At 46.9% G+C, this 20,192-nt stretch overlaps 1 protein-coding gene across 1 annotated transcript in view; it reads left to right on the top strand.

Annotated features, from left to right (window-relative positions):
* The window catches only part of dgat1a (diacylglycerol O-acyltransferase 1a), a 121,241-nt gene extending 101,262 nt beyond the window's left edge, over positions 1-19,979 (top strand). The window contains exons 13-17 of the mRNA XM_078230483.1: positions 3,361-3,473; positions 12,109-12,174; positions 12,772-12,859; positions 14,470-14,532; positions 15,971-19,979. Of these exons, the coding sequence (XP_078086609.1) occupies positions 3,361-3,473; positions 12,109-12,174; positions 12,772-12,859; positions 14,470-14,532; positions 15,971-16,117 (477 nt within the window). The 3' untranslated portion in view covers positions 16,118-19,979. The remainder of the gene's footprint in view (positions 1-3,360; positions 3,474-12,108; positions 12,175-12,771; positions 12,860-14,469; positions 14,533-15,970) is intronic.
* Positions 19,980-20,192: the final 213 nt, after the last annotated feature.

Genomic DNA, 20,192 nt, shown 5'->3' with positions numbered 1-20,192 from the left:
CGTGGTCACTGTTCTCCTGAAGGCTGGGTAGTTTGCTGCGGACAATGGTCTGTTTGAGGTTGCGTGGTTGTTTGAAGGCAAGAAGTGGGGGTGTGGGGATGGCCTTGGCGAGATGTTCGTCTTCATCAATGACATGTTGAAGGCTCCGGAGGAGATGCCGTAGCTTCTCCGCTCCGGGGAAGTACTGGACGACGAAGGGTACTCTGTCCACCGTGTCCCGTGTTTATCACTTGGTGATAGAAGACAGTAGTCATGGAAGGATGTTTCCCGGAATGGAGATCTGTAGCTAGCGGTGTTCCTCAGGGATCAGTGCCTGGACCTCTGTTGTTTGTAGTGTATATATAAATGATCTGGAGGAAAATGTGGGGGGTCTGATTAGTAAGTTTGCGGATGACACAAAGGTTAGTGGAGTAGCTGATGGTGCCGGGAATTGTTAGAGGATACATCAGGATAGAGATAGATTGGAGACATGGGTACAGGTTAAAGTTTTTTTATTAGTCACAACTAGGCTTACATTTACACTGCAATGAAGTTACTGTGAAATTCCCCTAATGGCAGATGGAGTTTAATCCGGACAAATGCAAGGTGATGCATTTTGGAGGATCAAATTTGGGTGTGAATTATGCTGTAACTGGCAAAACCCTTAGGAACATTAACATACAGAGGGATCTGGGCGTGCAGGGCCACAGTTCCCTAAAAGTGGCAACACAGGTGGCCAAGGTGATTAAGAAGGATACGGAATGCTTGTCTTCATCAGCCGGTGCATTGAGTACAAGAGTTGGGAAATCATGTTGCAGCTATATAAAACCTTGGTTAGGCCGCATTTGGAGTATCGTGTGCGATTCTGGTCACCACACTACCAGAAAGATGTGGAAGCTTTCGAGAGAGTGCAAAGAAGGTTCACAAGGGTGTTGCCTGGTCTGAGGGTGTTGGCTATGAGGAACGAACAAAGAACAATACAGCACAGGAACAGGCCCTTCGGCCCTCCAAGCCCGCGCCGCTCCCTGGTCCAAACTAGACCATTCTTTTGTATCCCTCCATTCCCACTCTGTTCATGTGGCTATCTAGATAAGTCTTAAACGTTCCCAGTGTGTCCGCCTCCACCACCTTGCCCGGCAGCGCATTCCAGACCCCCACCACCCTCTGTGTAAAATGCATCCTCCTGATATCCGTGTTAAACCTCCCCCCCCTCACCTTGAACCTATGACCCCTCGTGAACGTCACCACCGACCTGGGAAAAAGCTTCCCACCGTTCACCCTATCTATGCCTTTCATAATTTTATACACCTCTATTAGGTCACCCCTCATCCTCCATCTTTCCAGTGAGAACAACCCCAGTTTACCCAATCTCTCCTCATAACTAAGCCCTTCCATACCAGGCAACATCCTGGTAAACCTCCTCTGCACTCTCTCCAAAGCCTCCACGTCCTTCTGGTATTGTGGCGACCAGAACTGGGTGCAGTATTCCAAATGCGGCCGAACCAACGTTCTATACAACTGCAACATCAGACCCCAACTTTTATACTCTGTGCCCCGTCCTATAAAGGCAAGCATGCCATATGCCTTATTCACTACCTTCTCCACCTGTGACATCATCTTCAAGGATCTGTGGACTTGCACACCCAGGTCCCTCTGCGTATCTACACCCTTTATGGTTCTGCCATTTATCGTATAGCTCCCCCCTACGTTAGTTCTACCAAAATGCATCACTTTGCATTTATCTGGATTGAACTCCATCTGCCATTTCTTTGCCCAAATTTCCAGCCTATCTATATCCTTCTGTAGCCTCTGACAATGTTCCTCACTATCTGCAAGTCCAGCTATTTTCGTGTCATCCGCAAACTTACTGATCACCCCAGTTACACCTCCTTCCAGACCGTTTATATAAATCACAAACAGCAGGAGAGAATCATAGAATCATAGAAACCCTACAGTGCAGAAGGAGGCCATTCGGCCCATCGAGTCTGCACCGACCACAATCCCACCCAGACCCTACCCCCACATATTTAAATTATGAAAGGCATAGAGAGGTTGAATAAACTTGGATTGTTTTCACTGGAAAGATAGAGGCTGAGGGGAGACCTGATAGACGTCTACAAATTGAGAGGCAGAGACAGAGTGGATAGTCAGAGGCTTTCTCCCAGGGTGGAAGTGTCAATTACAAGGGGGCACAGGTTCAAGGTGAGAGGGGGAAAGTTTAAGGGAGATGTGCGGGGGGTAGGTTTTTCACGCAGAGAGTGGTGGGTGCCTGGAACACGCTGCCAGAGGAGGTGGTGGAAGCAGGCACCTTAGCAATGTTTAAGAGGCATCTGGATGGATACATGAATAGGGAGGGAATAGCAGGATATGGACCGAGTAAGGATAGAAGGGTTTTTTAGTTTGGTTAGGGCATCATGATCGGCACAGGCTTGGAGGGCTGAAGGGCCTGTTCCTGTGCTGTACTTATCTTTCTTTGTAAGTTGTTAAGAGAATATAAGGAGACTACAAAAAGATCTGGATCAGTTAAAATTTAAAGATAGATGAGTGGGCAAAGATTGTAAAATAGTCCATTTTGACAGAAGAGTAAAAGAAATTATCAAAATTATCTAAATGGTGAGAGATTGCAGAGCTCTGAGATGCAGAGGGACCTGGGTATCAAATGGAACGTTATCATTTATGGTGCATTGATTACAAAGGTAAGGAAGTTGGTAGTGAATCCCACAGGCTGACCACTCTCTGGGTGAAACGATTTCTCTGTCCTAAACATTCTCAGACTGTGACCCCTGGTTCTGGACACCCCCACCATCGGGAACATTCTCCCTGCATCTGTCCTGTCTCGTCCTGTTAGAATTTTATAAGTCTCTATCTGATTCCCCCTCGTTCTTCTAAACTCTTAACGAATGCAATCCTAACTGACTCAATCTCTTCTCGTACATCAGTCCCGCCATCCCAGGAATCAGCCTGGTAAACCTTCGCTGCATCCCCTCTAGAGCAAGAACATCCTTCCTCAGATAAGCTGGAATTCTCTGGCCGTTCACACCCCATTGCTGCTGCAAGCAAGGATGGAGAATTTGGAGCTCAGTCAAATCTCTGTTCACTGCAGCAGGACCAAAGAATCCCACTGGCGCGTACGGTTGGAAAATTGTGGCCAATATTTTTCTTATCCCTGAGTAATAAATCTCTTATTGTGTGTGCTTCAAGCATATTAAACAGTGGAGGAACACTTCTGATGCAGCACAGTCACAAATAGCTGGTCCTGTGTTGGAGCTGATAACTGGCTTGTGGTTTCACTGTATGCCTCAGTGGCTCTCCGTGGCCATAAGAGACTAGAAATGCAACAAAAAGCCCAGAGCTGAATTCTCCATTCTTTGCCTTTTTCAGGTTCCCAACCACATGATCTGGCTCATCTTCTTCTACTGGTTCTTTCACTCCTCCATGAACGTTTTAGCGGAACTGATGAAGTTTGGAGATCGGGAATTCTACAGGGACTGGTGGTAAGAACTGGCCTGTGGAGTTATGGAATATTCCACTTTATATCCACCCTAGAGGATCTTTCCCCTTAGCATTCCAACTGGGAATATTTGGTTTCAGTATCAACGGTGTACTATAGTTAGTCACTCATGAGGTTTCTGTAAGACTGAAGCACATGTCAAGATTGATCAGTCCCCTTGAACTGCTGATCTCTCTAACTCAATCCATTCGCTCCAATGTCACTCTCTTGGAACTAAGAGGTTCCAAATTCCAGTCATCTTTACTTTCTCTCCTTCCCTTTCTATGTTATCTTCTTTCCATCATTACACCAAGATATAAGTTGACACTACTGTCTTGATCAAGAATAGTCGTTGTCGGCACATTCCAGGGCAAAGAACAATACAGCACAGGAACAGGCCCTTCGGCCCTCCAAGCCCGCGCCACTCCCTGGTCCAAACTAGACCATTCTTTTGTATCCCTCCATTCCCACTCCATTCAGGTGGCTATCTAGATAAGTCTTAAACGTTCCCAGTGTGTCCGCTTCCACCACCTTGCCTGGCAGCGCATTCCAGGCCCCCACCACCCTCTGTGTAAAATATGCCCTTCTGATATCTGTGTTAAACCTCCCCCCCCCCCCCATCACCTTGAAGCTATGACCCCTCGTGAACGTCACCACCGATCTGGGAAAAAGCTTCCCAGCATTCACCCTATCTATGCCTTTCATAATTTTATACACCTCTATTAGGTCACCCCTCATCCTCCGTCTTTCCAGTGAGAACAACCCCAGTTTACCCAATCTCTCCTCATAACTAAGCCCTTCCATACCAGGCAACATCCTGGTAAACCTCCTCTGCACTCTCTCTAAAGCCTCCACGTCCTTCCGGTAGTGTGGCGACCAGAACTGGGCGCAGTATTCCAAATGCGGCCGAACCAACATTCTATACATCTGCAACATCAGACCCCAACTTTTATACTCTATGCCCCGTCCTATAAAGGCAAGCATGCCATATGCCTTCTTCACCACCACCTCCACCTGTGACGTCACCTTCAAGGATCTGTGGACTTGCACACCCAGGTCCCTCTGCGTATCTACACCCTTTATGGTTCTGCCATTTATCGTATAGCTCCCCCCTACGTTACTTACTGAGAGTAAGCTAAGAAGTGATTTAATTATTCATTTATTCATTTAAGGGTATTCCTAGTATATTTCGCGGGCTTTTTTCAGGGTTTTGAATTGAGGAAGTGAGGTCAGCTGAAGGGGATTCTGGGAGGTTGAGTCTTAGTATAAAAGGCAGTTACTTGGGGGGTTCGCCGGGAGCATAAAAAGCCGTCTGCACTATACAGCGGGCAGCGTCGGGAGCGGGCAGTGGAGTGAGTGGGTAGCAGAGTGTGCACTATAAGGGCTTTGGCTCACAGGGCTTGAGTGGGAAGCAGAGTGTGAACTATAAGGGCTTTGGCTCACAGGGCTTGGGCTGAAAGGGCGAGGCAAGGCGAATTATTTTTTACCCAACCTTATAAAGGATAAGGGCAGGTATGAGTGATCGGCCAGTTCAGTGCTTCCGATGTGGGATGTGGGAGTTCCTGCAAACACCGAGCTTCCCAGAGGTTCACATATGTGCCAGGTGCGTGGAACTGCAGCTCTTGAGGGACTGTGTTAGGGAACTGGAGCTGCAGATCGCTGACCTTAGTCTAGTCAGGGAAAATGGGAGAAAAATTGACAGGAGTTATAGGCAACTAGTTACACCGGGGCATCGGGAGAATGACACGTGGGTCACAGTTAGGAGGAGTAAAGGGCAGAAGGGTAAAGTACAAGGGAGGACTCCAGTGGTGGTCTCTCAAAATAGGAAGGGCTTGGTGACAGGTGTGAGAGGGGAGGGGAGTGGACAGTTAGAAGAGGGGTCACCTGTGGTTGTCCCACTCCAAAACAGGTATATTGTTTTAGATAGTGTGGAGGAGTGTGCCTCTCCAGGGGTAAGACACAGTGACCAGGTCACTGGCACACAGTCAGGCTCTGTGGCCCGGAAAGGGAAGAGAGGGGTTAGGAGAGCGATAGTGGTGGGGGATGCATCAGTTAGAGGCACAGACAGGCGATTCTGTGGGGGCGAACGGGACTCCAGGATGGTAGTCTGCCTACCTGCTGCTGGGGTCACGGATGTCTCCGAGCGGATAGGAGGCATATTAAAAGGGGAAGATAAAGAAACGGATGTCATTATACACATTGGTGGAAATGACGTAGATAGGAAGAGTAGGGGGGTCCTAAGAGAGCAATTCAGGGAGTTGGGAAATAGGTTAAAAAGTAGGGTCACTAGGGTGGCCATCTCTGGGCTGCTCCCAATGCCTCGTGCCAGTGAGGCTAAGAATAGGGAGTTGGTTCAAATGAATGCCTGGCTAAAGGACTGGTCCAGGAGGGAGGGCTTTATTTTCATAGACCAATGGGAGGTTTTCAGGAGAGGATGGCACCTGTACAAGAGGGAGGGGTCACAACTAAGTTGGAAGGGCACAAATATCCTGGCTGGGAGCTTTGCTAGTGCAGTTCGGGGGGGGTTTAAACTAGTATGGCAGGGGGGTGGGGATCAAACTATTAGGTCTGTAAGTGTGGTGGCTGGGGACGAGCTTGGGGCTGGGACAAGGCTGGCAAAGAAGAAGAGCACTCTGGGGGAGGACGACCTCACTGAGCCTGGGGGTCTGGAGTGCTTATACTTCAATGCAAGGAGCGTAGCAGGTAAAACAGACGAACTTGGGGCCTTAATGCGCACGAGGAATTTGGATGTGGTTGACAGAGACTTGGTTGAAAGAGGGACAGGACTGGCAGCTGAATATTCCAGGGTACAAGTGTTTTAGGCGAGACAGAGGAGGGGCCAAAAGAGGTGGGGGAGTAGCGGTATTGGTTGGAGAGCATATTACAGCGGTGCAGAGGGAGGACAATTCGGAGGAGTCGTGTAGCGAGTCACTCTGGGTGGAGCTTAGAAACAGGAAAGGCGCAGTCACTATGTTGGGGGTGTACTACAGGCCCCCCAACAGCCCAAGGGAAGTGGAAGAATGGATATGTCAGGAGATACTGGATAGGTGCAGGAAATATAGGGTTGTTGTAGTGGGAGACTTCAATTTCCCTGGTATAGACTGGAAATCGCTGAGGGCAGGGACTCTGGATGGGGAGGAATTTGTAAAATGTGTACAGGAGGGTTCGTTGGAACAATATGTAGACAGCCCGACTAGAGAGGGGGCTATACTGGACCTGGTACTGGGGAATGAGCCCGGTCAGGTCTTCAAAGTTTTGGTTGGGGAACATGTGGCAAATAGTGACCACAATTCTGTTAGCTTTAGGATAGTGATGGAAAAGGATGAGTGGTGTCCCAAGGGTAAGGTGTTGGATTGGGGGAAGGCTAACTTTATTGGGATCAGGCAGAAATTGGCAGCTCTTGATTGGGAGAGGCTGTTTGAGGGTAAATCCACATCTGGTATGTGGCAGTCTTTTAAGGAACGGTTGTTAGGGCTACAGGACAAGCATGTGCCTGTAAAAAAGAAGGATAGGAAGGGTAGGATTAGAGAACCGTGGATAACCAGGGAAATTGAGGGACTGGTCAAAAGGAAAAGAGAGGCGTATGTTAGGTCCAAGCAGCTAAAAACGGAGGGAGCTCTGGAGGAGTACAATGAAAGTAGGAAAGTACTCAAACGGGGAATTAGAAGAGCAAAAAGGGGTCACGAAATGTTCTTGGCAGACAGGATTAAGGAGAATCCCAAGGCATTTTATTCATCCGTTAGGAACAAAAGGGTTGTTAGGGAAAAAATCGGACCTCTCAGGGACAAAAGTGGGGACTTATGCTTGGAGCCCAAAGAAGTAGGAGAGATCCTAAATGAATACTTTGCGTCGGTATTCACAAAGGAGAGGGATGTGTTGACTGGGAGTGTCTCTGAGGGGAGTGTTGAACCGTTGGAGAAAATCTCCATTACAAAGGAGGAAGTGTTAGGTTTGTTAGAGAATATAAAGACTGACAAATCCCCAGGGCCTGATGGAATCTATCCAAGGCTGCTCAGGGAGACGAGAGGTGAAATCGTTGGGCCTCTGACGCAAATCTTTGTCTCGTCACTGGACACAGGTGAGGTCCCAGAGGATTGGAGGATAGCCAATGTGGTCCCGTTATTTAAGAAGGGTAGGAAGGATAACCCGGGTAATTATAGGCCGGTGAGCTTGACGTCCGTGGTGGGGAAGTTGTTGGAGAAGATTCTTAGAGATAGGATGTATGCGCATTTAGAAAGGAATAAACTCATTAACGATAGTCAACATGGTTTTGTGAGAGGGAGGTCATGCCTCACTAACCTGGTGGTGTTTTTTGAAGAAGTGACCAAAATGGTTGACGAAGGAAGGGCCGTGGATGTTGTCTATATGGACTTTAGTAAAGCGTTTGACAAAGTCCCTCATGGTAGGCTAGTGAAAAAGGTTGGATCCCATGGGATAAAGGGGGAGGTGGCTAGATGGGTGGAGAACTGGCTTGGTCATAGAAGACAGAGGGTGGTAGTGGAAGGGTCTTTTTCCGGCTGGAGGCCTGTGACTAGTGGTGTACCGCAGGGCTCTGTATTGGGACCTCTGCTGTTTGTGATTTATATAAATGATCTGGAAGAAGGAGTAACTGGGGTGATCAGTAAGTTTGCGGACTACACAAAACTGGCAGGACTTGCAGATAGTGAGGAACATTGTCAGAGGCTACAGAAGGATATAGATAGGCTGGAAATTTGGGCAAGGAAATGGCAGATGGAGTTCAATCCTGATAAATGCGAAGTGATGCATTTTGGTAGGAATAATGTAGGGAGGAGCTACACGATAAATGGAAGAACCATAAAGGGTGTAGAGACGCAGAGGGACCTGGGTGTGCAAGTCCACAGATCTTTGAAGGTGACGTCACAGGTGGAGAAGGTGGTGAAGAAGGCATATGGCATGCTTGCCTTTATAGGACAGAGCATAGAGTATAAGAGTTGGGGTCTGATGTTGCAGATGTATAGAACGTTGGTTCAGCCGCATTTGGAATACTGCGTCCAGTTCTGGTCGCCACACTACCAGAAGGACGTGGAGGCTTTGGAGAGAGTACAGAGGAGGTTTACCAGGATATTGCCTGGTATGGAGGGGCTTGGTTATGAGGAGAGATTGGGGAAACTGGGGTTGTTCTCCTTGGAAAGACGGAGGATGAGGGGAGACTTAATAGAGGTGTATAAAATTATGAAAGGCATAGATAGGGTGAACGGTGGGAAGCTTTTCCCTGGGTCGGTGGTGACGTTCACGAGGGGTCATAGGTTCAAGGTGAAGGGGGGGAGGTTTAACACAGATATCAGAAGGACATATTTCACACAGAGGGTCGTGGGGGCCTGGAATGTGTTGCCGGGCAAGGTGGTGGAGGCGGACACACTGGGAACGTTTAAGACTTATCTAGACAGCTATATGAATGGAGTGGGAATGGAGGGATACAAAAGAGTGGTCTAGTTTGGACCAGGGAGCGGCGCGGGCTAATTGTTCCTTGTTTCTCGTTTCAAGGCTTCATTCTATGATCATCTTGCTGGTGCCAGTACAGAGCGAGACTGCGGATAGTTGGGAACCTGTCTCGGGGGCAGGGAATTCATATGGTGTTCGTGGAAGTGGAAATGACTAGGGTTGGGAAGCATTTTCCGATCAGGGCCATTGTGATCTCCTGGACTCGTTTCGATCGCCTCAGGGGGTCGGAGAGGAATTTCCCAGATTTTTTTTCCCCATATTGGCCCTGGGGTTTTCACTCTGGGTTTTCGCCTCTCCCTGGAGATCACATGGTCTGGAATGGGGGGGTGGGGGTTAGTTAATAGGTTGTGATGAACAAAGCATCGTAGCTGTGAGGGACAGCTCGGTGGATAGGATATTGGTATGTAGGTAGGCTGGAAAATTGGGCGGGGATCCTGGATTCAGGATTCAATCCTGGACCGGGGAGCGGCGCGGGCTTGGAGGGCCGAAGGGCCTGTTCCTGTGCTGTATTGTTCTTTGTTCTTTTGTACGTTAGTTCTACCAAAATGCATCACTTTGCATTTATCTGGATTGAACTCCATCTGCCATTTCTTTGCCCAAATTTCCAGCCTGTCTGTATCCTTCTGTAGCCTCTGACAATGTTCCTCACTATCTGCAAGTCCAGCCATTTTCGTGTCATCCGCAAACTTACTGATCACCCCAGTTACTACACCTTCCAGATCGTTTATATAAATCACAAACAGCAGAGGTCCCAATACAGAGCCCTGCGGAACACCACTATTCACAGGCATCCAGCCGGAAAAAGACCCTTCCACTACCACCCTCTGTCTTCTGTGACCAAGCCAGTTCTCCACCCATCTAGCCACCTCCCCCTTTATCCCATGAGATCCAACCTTTTGCACCAACCTACCACGAGGGACTTTGTCAAACACTTTACTAAAGTCCATATAGACGACATCCACGGCCTTTCCCTCGTCAACCATTCTAGTCACTTCTTCAAAAAACTCCACCAGGTTAGTGAGGCAGGACCTCCCTCTCACAAAACCATGCTGACTATCATTAATGAGTTTATTCCTTTCTAAATGCGCATACATCCTATCTCTAAGAATCCTCTCCAACAACTTCCCAACCACGGACATCAAGCTCACCGGCCTATAATTACCCGGGTTATCCTTCCTACCCTTCTTAAATAACGGGACATTAGCTATCCTCCAATCCTCTGGGACCTCACCTATGCCCAGTGACGAGACAAAGATTTGCGTCAGAGGCCCAGCGATTTCATCTCTCGTCTCCCTGAGCAGCCTGGGATAGATTCCATCAGGCCCTGGGGATTTGTCAGTCTTTATATTCCCTAAAAAACCTAACACTTCCTCCCTTGTAATGGAGATTTTCTCTAATGGGTCAACACTCCCCTCCGAGACACTCCCAGTCAACACATCCCTCTCCTTTGTGAATACCGACACAAAGTATTCATTTAGGATCTCCCCTACTTCTTTGGGCTCTAAGCATAATTCCCCACTTTTGTCCCTGAGAGGTCCGATTTTTTTCCCTAACAACCCTTTTGTTCCTAACGTATGAATAAAATGCCTTGGGATTCTCCTTAATCCTGTCTGCCAAGGACATTTCGTGACCTTTTTTTTGCCCTTTTAATTCCTCGTTTGAGTTCTTTCCTACTTTCTTTGTACTCCTCCAGAGCTCCCTCCGTTTTTAGCTGCCTGGACCTAACGTACGCCGCTCTTTTCTTTTTGACCAATCCATCAATTTCCCTGGTTATCTACGGTGGTCGAATCCTACCCTTCCTATCCTTTTTTACAGGCACATGCCTATCCTGCAGCCCTAACAACTGTTCCTTAAAAGACTCCCACATGCCAGATGTGGATTTACCCTCAAACAGCCTCTCCCAATCAACAGCTGCCAATTTCTGCCTAATCCCACTAAAGTTAGCCTTCCCCCAGTCCAACACCTTATCCTTGGGACACCACTCATCCTTTTCTATCACTATCCTAAAGCTAACAGAATTGTGGTCACTATTTGCCACATGTTCCCCTACCGAAACTTTGAAGACCTGACCGGGCTCATTCCCCAGTACTAGGTCCAGTATAGCCCCCTCTCTAGTCGGGCTATCTACATATTGTTCCAAAGAATCTTCCTGTGCGCATTTTACAAATGCCTCCCCATTCAGACTCCCAGCCCTACCCGATTTCCAGTCTATACCAGGGAAATTGAAGTCTCCCACTACAACAACGCTATTTTTCCTGCATCTATCCATTATCTCCTGACATATCCATTCTTCCACTTCCCTTGGGCTGTTGGGGGGCCTGTAGTATACCCCCAACATAGTGACTGCGCCCTTCCTGTTTCTGAGCTCCACCCACAGTGACTCGTTACACGACCCCTCTGAATTGTCCTCCCTCTGCACCGCTGTAATATGCTCTCTAACTAATACTGCTACTCCCCCACCTCTTTTGGCCCCTCCTCTGTCTCGCCTAAAACACTTGTACCCCGGAATATTCAGCTGCCAGTCCTGTCCCTCTTTCAACCAAGTCTCTGTCACCGCAACCACATCCAAATTCCTCGTAAGCATTAAGGCCCTAAGTTCGTCTGTCTTACCTGCTACGCTCCTTGCATTGAAGGAGCGTAGCAGGTAAGAGGGTAAATCAGTCGCCATGAAATGTTGGGATGTTATTTATTGGTGACACGTGACAATGTCCCAAGTCACGGAGCCACAATGTGGCAGTCTGATGTAACCTTGACTAAACGCCCTCTCGTGTCAGCAGAGCCAGGCCACCCTGCCAAACCTTCTCCAGATCTCATCCAGTGTCACAAGACATGCACCTTCCAGCAGTGCTTGTGGTGGCTGTGGACTCTTAGACTCCCCCACCCCACCCACCAGCCAGCTGGAGTAAGGGGAAGCGGGGATACTGCAGCATATTTGTGGAGTTGCGTTGCTGCTGCTGTTCCTTTATACTTTGTTCTGTACAGGGATGGAATTTCCCATCTCTCTCCAGCTCAGCTACCTGTTGAGTAGCAGACATAACCCATGTTCTTATTTTTACAGCCACTTTGGCCAACTTCACCTGAGCCAGTGTGGAGAGGGAGGAGGAATGGGTGGCATTGTGTATCCATCAGGGTTGTCGATGGTGAACTAAATGTGTAATAATCTGTTCTTGCCCCAGGAATTCTGAGACTGTGACTTATTTTTGGAAGAATTGGAACATTCCCGTCCACAAGTGGTGCAGCAGGTGAGAACAGTCAGCACACCGAATAGCTTCTTCCTACTCCCAAAGTCCCCCTCACCTCAGTGACATGAGGCAAACGTGTGGAACACTTTTCTGTGCCCACACTTTTTTTTAAAAAGTTTATTTAGTATTGTCACAAGTAGGCTGACATTAACACTGCAATGAAGTTGCTGTGAAAATCCCCTAGTTGCCACACTTTGGTGCCGGTTCGAGTACACTGAGGGAGAATTTAGCTTGGCCAATCCACCTAACCCGCACATCTTTGGACTGTGGGAGGAAACCGGAGCACCCGGAGGAAACCCACGCAGACACTCCATACAGACAGTGACCCAAGCCAGGAATCGAACCTGGGACCCTAACGCTGTGAGACAGCAGTGCTAACCACTGTGCCACCGCCCCACTTTGTGATCTGAGAATTTTGATAGTCTCCTTAACATTGGAGAAAGAGAGTCCCGAGGTGATTGGCTGAGGCATAAGGAGAAGTAACACCTTGACAAAGAAGGAGGGATTAGGTGCAGTGGCCATAAAGCTTTTCTTTACGATGGTCCAGGGAGAATGTAGATGAAGCAAATCTGTTAAATATCTTTGTTTTGTGTGCAGACACTTCTACAAGCCCATGTTGAAGAGAGGAGTGAGCAAGAGGATAGCACAGATGGCAGTCTTCTTCGCATCAGCTTTCTTTCATGAGGTCAGCATATTGAGTTTTGAAATTTTCCTTGCTGCTCAGGCTAATGTTGTTTCTCGCCATCCCCTCTCGCTACCGCTGCCCTTTCTTCCACAGACTGCCTGCACTGATCCGTGTTACACCTCCTCCCCCAAGCATCACATTCAGTTTCCTTATTTCTCCTGTCTGCACTTCAATGGCACAGTACCCCAAACCCTCCCTCAGAAACGCCGACCCCTCCCCCAGAAATGACGGAGATGCTAAATCAATATCTTGCCTCAGTTTTCACGGTGGAGGACACTTGCCAATAGTAACAGGTAATGCAGAGGGAATAGAAAGGGAGGAACATAGAACTATCATCATTAATGGGGAAAAGTACTCAACAAACTATTGGGATTGAAGGCAGACAATCCCCAGGGCCTGATCGCCTACATCCTAGAGTATTATATTATGTATATCTCCAAATTTGCAGATGACACTAAGCTGGGTGGCAGTGTGTGCTGTGAGGAGGATGCTAAGAGGCTGCAGGGTGGCTTGTACAGGCTGACTAAGTGGGCAAATACTTGGCGAATGCAATACAATGTAGATAAATGTGAGGTTTCCACTTTGGTGGCAAAAACAGGAAGGAAGATTCTTATCTGAATCGTGGCAGTTTAGGAAAAGGGGAAGTGCAACATGACCTGGGTGTCATGGTGAAACAGTCACTGAAGGTTAGCATGCAGGTACAGCATGCTGGCCTTCATAGCAAGAAGATTTGAGTATAGGAGTAAGGATGTCTTGCTGCAGTTATACAGGGCCTTGGTAAGGCCACACCTTGAGTACTGGGTGCAGTTTTGGTCCAGCGAAGGTTCACCAGACTGATTACTGGAATGGCAGGACTGACCTGAGGAGAGACTGGATCAACTGTACTCACTGGAATGTAGAAGAATGAGAGGGGACCTTATAGAAACATATAAAATCCTGATGGGACTGAACAGGCTAGATGTGGGAAGAATGTTCCCGATGTGTGGGACGTCCAGAACTCAGGGTCACAGTCTAAGAATAAGGGCTAAGCCATTCAGGACTGAGATGAGGAAGAACTTCTTCACTGAGTTGTGAACCTGTGGAATTCTCTACCACAGAAACTTGTGGGGGACAGTTCATTAGATATGTTCAAGAGGGAGCCGGACGTGGCCCTTGCGGCTAAAGGGACCAAGGGGTTTGGAGAGAAAGTGGGAGTGTGATACTGAAAATGCATGATCAGCCATGACATTGAATGGTAGTGCAGGCTCGAAGGGCTTTCTGCATTTGGACATGGACTGCTTCAATCTGCCGTCTTTACTATACTAATGCTCATTGCTCTACATCCTCCATCAGCTCCCAGTGCAACCTTACTGCTGGTACTTCACTTTGCATCTGTAACATTGCATCACTCCCACAGTAAGGCTTTGGGAGGTCAGCCTGGATTATGTACTTGTTCTGGAATAGGGCTCAAACTCCTAATCTCCTATCTTGGGTGAGGAGCCTGGACTGGTGCATAACGAGCTTTTGTCTCCTGAGAAATAGAGAGCCCCTGCCATTGATGTAATTATTTCCAGCTAATGTTTCAACTGTCTCTCTAACTTGAGTCCTAACTGCCTGCTTTATTTCTCCAGTACTTGGTCAGTGTCCCGCTGAAGATGTTCCGCCTGTGGGCGTTTATGGGGATGATGGCTCAGGTGAGTAACTAACAGTAATGTGACTGAGTGAAATGGGAGGTGGATTTGGAGAAACCAGCATTCTGTCCTGTTGCACTGCCGCTCCTCCTTGTGCTGCTGAGCAGGTTGGACTGGGGGCACTGGCTCTTGGTCATTTAGGAGCATGGCAACGCGACTTTGTAATGTTGCCTGAAAGATAAAGGGATGTGTCCTCTTGACTTGGCAGGAGATTTCCCCAAGTTGTAACAAACCCTGCAACTTTGAACTTCACAGTTACCGCACAAGAATAGGAGAGGGGGCTGCAAACAGGTCACCAAACAGACTGCCACCACCCCCCCCCCCCCCCCCCCCCCCCCGCTCACAGAACTGAAGCTACCACAATCATAACTGGTTTTAAAAAGAGTAAATTTACACAACACTTTTTTTAAAATTCTGATTAGTTCTGTTGCAAGTTATTTCCCAACCCTTCTCTACAGTCCAGTGTAAATAAATGATTTTAAGCTTAACAGATGTGACTATCCAGAATTGTTGGCTTCATTAATGAGCTACTGAAGTGGAGAGGTGAATTTTGCCATCTGGTTAAGGGGCATGCGAGGTCTGAACCCCAGTTTTTTTTTGTGATAATGAATGATCTTTCCTTTTTAAATTCACAAAAGCTTGTTGCTGGAAATGCTTCATGACTGTTTCTTCCAGGGCAATGAAGTAACCCATGCCCACATTTCCATCTTGTTTTCCATCACCAATTTTATTCCAACTCAGAAAATAGAAAAATCAGTAGATACGCAGTTACGATGCGGAGGTTGTCCCCCTTTTGAGACGTAACACCGATTCCCCCCAAAGAGGAATACCTCGCCTCGTAATCTGTTACAAGTGTGTGGGAAGGTGTGGACTGTTCTTCAGTAACATTTAGTGGTTAACTAACAAATACCCCACACTCACTTTAAAATGAACACTTAACAATTTATTTATTTAACTAACTGGGAACTTAGACTGAATAAAATAAGATTCTACTGGATTTTCCAGCATTTTCTCTTTTGGTCTTGTCAAGACAACTGTTTGACTTTTTGATATAAATGTTTCAGTCTGGGACTCTGGATGTACTTTGCATTTTCAACCTCTGAGCACTGAAATAAAAGCAGCTTTTAAAGGGACCACACAATGTTTTTACACCTTTACCAACATCAAATTCCAACTTCACAAACTCAACTTTGCAACAATAGTCGGAGCTGGGAATTTTTCAGCCTCCTTCTGCAGTTCTAGAAATGAAACTCTCAGCAGCAAAGTGCTTCTTTTCCCTTATTCAAACTCGCCAGACTTGCGTACATTTTCCAGGCTGGTTCCTTGTTCTAAATGCCCCCGGTTGTGATTATTGGGAGGTGGTGAGGGTGACGGGGGAGAGGGTGAATTACAGGGAAGAGTAAAAAGAAATGGAGTCACTTTCATCTTTTTTCACTTCCAGGTTCCGCTGGCGTGGTTGGTTGGGAAGTTTCTGAGTGGGAATTATGGCAATGCAGCCGTGTGGTTGTCCTTGATCATTGGCCAGCCAGTCGCAGTGTTGATGTATGTGCACGATTATTACATCCTGAACTATGAGGGATCCCAGTGATTACGGGAATCCCACAACTACAGGACCTACTCGGATGAGCAAAGGGGTGCGACGATGCCTTCCTCATTTATTTTATAATTGCTGGAAATTTCTCAGAGAGGAATCATGTTTTGGATTGAGCGGAGGAAATGTTTGTGGAACACAGGGGGCAGCACCATTTAGAGCTGGTACACTGAGTGTGTGCATGAATTCAGCTCATACAGAGCAGTGGTAAATATGGGAGCTCAGTCACTGAATATTGCAATTGGAGCCCAGAGGGCTGAAACTGAAGAACAGGGAGGATTGGTGAGGACAGAGGGGGTGGGGCATGATGAAGGAGAATCAGGTTAAAAGTAGAATTTCAACTCAGCAGGCCAGCCAAACATTTGGCGGGGGGGGGGGGTCAGTCCACTGTGTGTTTGACTCGCAGCAATCAGCAAGGAAAGTGACGTCCTGTTGGGTGATATAATATTCCATTCACCTCCTCTCCCTCCCCCACTCCCCCATGTTTGGAATCGGAGATTACAACAATCAGTGGTTGTTCTTCCTCTGTTAAAATCTCTCTTGAATCTCACAGCTGCTACTCAGTGTTGTGTTTGAGGTGTCTGAAGGTATTAACTTTTGACGGGTGATGGTGCTGAGCCAGTGAGAGTAGAATCCCTTTGAGAAAAGCATTTGTCGCCGTCTTCACAAACGGTTCGAATTTCTTGGTTTCTGAGATGTGGAACATTTGTCCAAAATGACTATAGAAATGATGCTGGAGAGGTTTCTTCCACACCTCCCTCGCCTCCCCAACTTTCATCTCCCACTGCCCTGAAGGAATTAACTATCCATTGAGTGGGGGAACGGCGGGGGAATGTTACAAGGGCTGTGCTCATCCCCATCCCACCCCCAAAGCAAGGACCGGTGCAGTGATGTCTGTACTGGTGCAGTCACAGTCCCTGATACAGGCGGGAGAGGGACAGAACAGTGGCCAGTCAACACGACTGTCTCGCTGATTATACCATCAGGATCTCTGTCTGTTCAGCTTAACTGTTTAACAGGGTGATCGATAAGATCATAACCTGATTGGGAAACTAAGCCAGGTTTAATCCCATTGAGCAAAGCTGAATGTGTTCCACAGACACTCTCCGCAGGGATGTGTTGGTGATGGTTTATTGGGTGGTGAGAAGACGCATTTATATTTTTATTAATATTTTTCCCTGAAGCCAATCTTGTTTTAGCCCCTGTGACAGAATCTGCACGTCAATGTATTTTGTAAGGAATGTATAAACCTGGTGTTGTTACCCACTTCCCATTGATAAGCAGTCTCCAGGCTGTTTGGGTAGTCTGGGATAGTAAGGCCTCTCCACACCAGCCCTCTTGAAATTCAGTGGTTAGATTTACAAAGTTTCCTTTTTTTTTACACTGGTGTAGAGGTTTTCATTTCCCCTCGTGCCAAACAAAATGGTCGTTTGGTAACATGAAGGAATTTAATTCAACAAGAGTGAGTGTTGTCTGAGGGAGGGCAAGCGTCAAAAGCCTGCAGGTGAATCAATGCATTCATTCTGTGCAGATTTCAGAAGTGATTCAATATGTGAGAGCTGAATGAACAAACTTTACCCAAGGCCAGGGGACAGCAGCCCATTTAATACCCAGTGGGCGAGGCTCCCAGACTCTGTGAATATCTCCAGCTCTGGGATCTGCCCACCTATAACAAAGCTGAAGTCTCCAATACAACCAGCGAGGTTACTGAAACAGCATTTACAGAATGGCCTCGCAGGAAGGAGTCCTGGCTTGGCAGCTCTTCGTCTAGTCTTGTTAACTCGTTTAAAAAATAAAAATTGGATGGGTGAGTACTTTACAGTAAAATACTCTACCACTGCTCTGTAGAATTTCCTGTAAGAGCTGCATTCCAATTATCCATTTCCTGATGCCCACCATGTGTGTGTCTGCAGTGCATGCAAGTTTCACCATGTTACAGTATTAATCAGAGGTTGAAGAAGATACCCTCTACAAACAATACTGCTCCTAGAAAAGTGAATCTTTTAAAACTGCTTTTGTGTCTAAAGGGGGCTAAAATCAGACTGGATCAGAGACAATCCTCCCAGTTTGTTATTTTTCACTAAGTGCCTAACTGGAAATCTGTTCCCTGTCTTTTATTGCAAGGTAAGAAAACTGTATCAGCAATGCAATCTCTGGACTGTTACCTGTTCAGATCAGTCCAACTCACGGTTTCTAATGTATTCCCTGAGTGAGTCAGTAATCATTTGTCCAAATGTTAAATATGGAGTGAATGTGGAGGAGACATTTATTAAAGAAGGGGGTGTAAGTTGTGGGAAGGGGAGGGGGGGAATGCCTTTACTAACCGGATCTGTATTAGGTTTGGATCTGTACGGTTACCAATGCTGAATACCGGTCATGAGTGAAAGCAGAGAGGTCCTGGCTTACACCCGACAGGCCTGCTGCACGGTTAGTAGGTGGCAGTACCAGGGATGCAATCACTCGGGCTGTTTCTGTTAAATGGGTCAAAAGTATTTTTTGAGGGGTTGGGGGAAAGGAGTAAGAACTTTCAAATCTATTGTCGCCCATCCATCTTTCTAAGTGTAAGGCTGGTATCCTTCCTCTACAACACCTACCCCACCCTTTCCACAATTGGCCTGCCCTGTTCCCATTTTATACAGCTTTCTCCTTTTTCTTACCCCTATTTGTGGCTGGGCGTTCTGCCCTTGGAAACAAGACAAGCAGATCACTGGAATAAAGGTGTGGTGGGATGCACTGTCTAGAAGCAGCAGGTACGTGCAGGTGGGGTTGTGGGGAGGGAAGCCAGACTACGATCAGACCGTCCATTTTCAGGGGTTTGTGTGCTAATTTTGAATATATAGCTGTGTGTTTTTTTAATCACTGTACAGAGATTTTTTTTCTAGTAAAGGCACTGTCTCCATCTAACTGAGCTGTACAAAAGGTGGGCGATGTCACTCCCAGCAAAAGGACTGAGTGCTCACCTCTGGTGCATTTTATTGGGCTAGAGTTCTACTCATTATTTTGTTTTCCCCCCCATCTCCCACCATTCCCTCCTGCCCTGTGATAGGAATCATTATATTGTGAAACCCCTGAGCCATTATAACCTCCTTGACCCTGTAGTTAGAAATGCCCTGCTTAATACATTGTATATTATGCAACCTGATTTAACACGATAGATGACTCATTGAGCGAGTCTTGTTGGTTGGAAAGTAATTACTGTTGAATACTAATCATGGACTCTAACCGCCTCACTTCACTGGGTTTGTTAAACCCTCTCAATCAAGATGACTGTCTTTTGCTTTTAAAGAACACAACTCCAAACATTGTTTACTGGACAGTATATTAGGTAGAATTTCACAGCCACGGCCCTCATTACGAGGGAAAGGAACTTTCAACCGCATTACCACTTTCGTCCAAGAAAACAATCTATCTCCATGTGCCTGAACTAGTCCCAGTCTCTCCCTCTGAGAAATAGCAGAGCTTTGACTGGTGTGAGTCTGTCCCCCTCTTCTTCCCATCTTTTATACTCAACTGTAATCAGGGATCAGAATTTTATCCAGCCTTTTCCACTTGAAGTTCTTCCTGGATTTTGAGTACAATTGCAACAAAGGGAGTCTGTGATGTCCCACTAAACATGTTTGTTATACAGTTTTATATCTGTAGGTTTGATGCCTGATACTGTAATGATTTCATTCTGTCTTTAGGGAATTTTTTTTTGAAATTGTAATCATGGAAATTAAACAAATTAACGGAGATCATGGATTAAAAAAGGGAAATTGGCCGACACAAGGTCTAGCCAGGCCTGAAAATGGGCATTCCTTCAGGAAGTACTGTACTTGCAATAGGTATGGTTTTTAATAAAACTCATTTTAAACAAGTTCATGGAGGTGCTTTTGATGAATTGATTGTAACTGGAGGTGCTTTGGTGGGACTGAAACTTTAACTTTGTAATGTAAACTTTGCAAGACTCCGGGTTCAATTCTCCTCCATTCTAAAAATTCTCATCTCTATTCAAATCCCTTTGACTGTCTCGGTAATTTTCTCCAGTCCCACAAACCTCTCTGCTATCTGCACTCATCTAATTCTGGCCTTT

Source organism: Mustelus asterias, chromosome 2, assembly GCF_964213995.1.
Source record: "Mustelus asterias chromosome 2, sMusAst1.hap1.1, whole genome shotgun sequence".
Lineage (NCBI taxonomy): Eukaryota > Metazoa > Chordata > Chondrichthyes > Carcharhiniformes > Triakidae > Mustelus > Mustelus asterias.
Note: the sequence above shows the minus strand (reverse complement) of the source record. Positions and strands in the feature narration are given on the sequence as shown.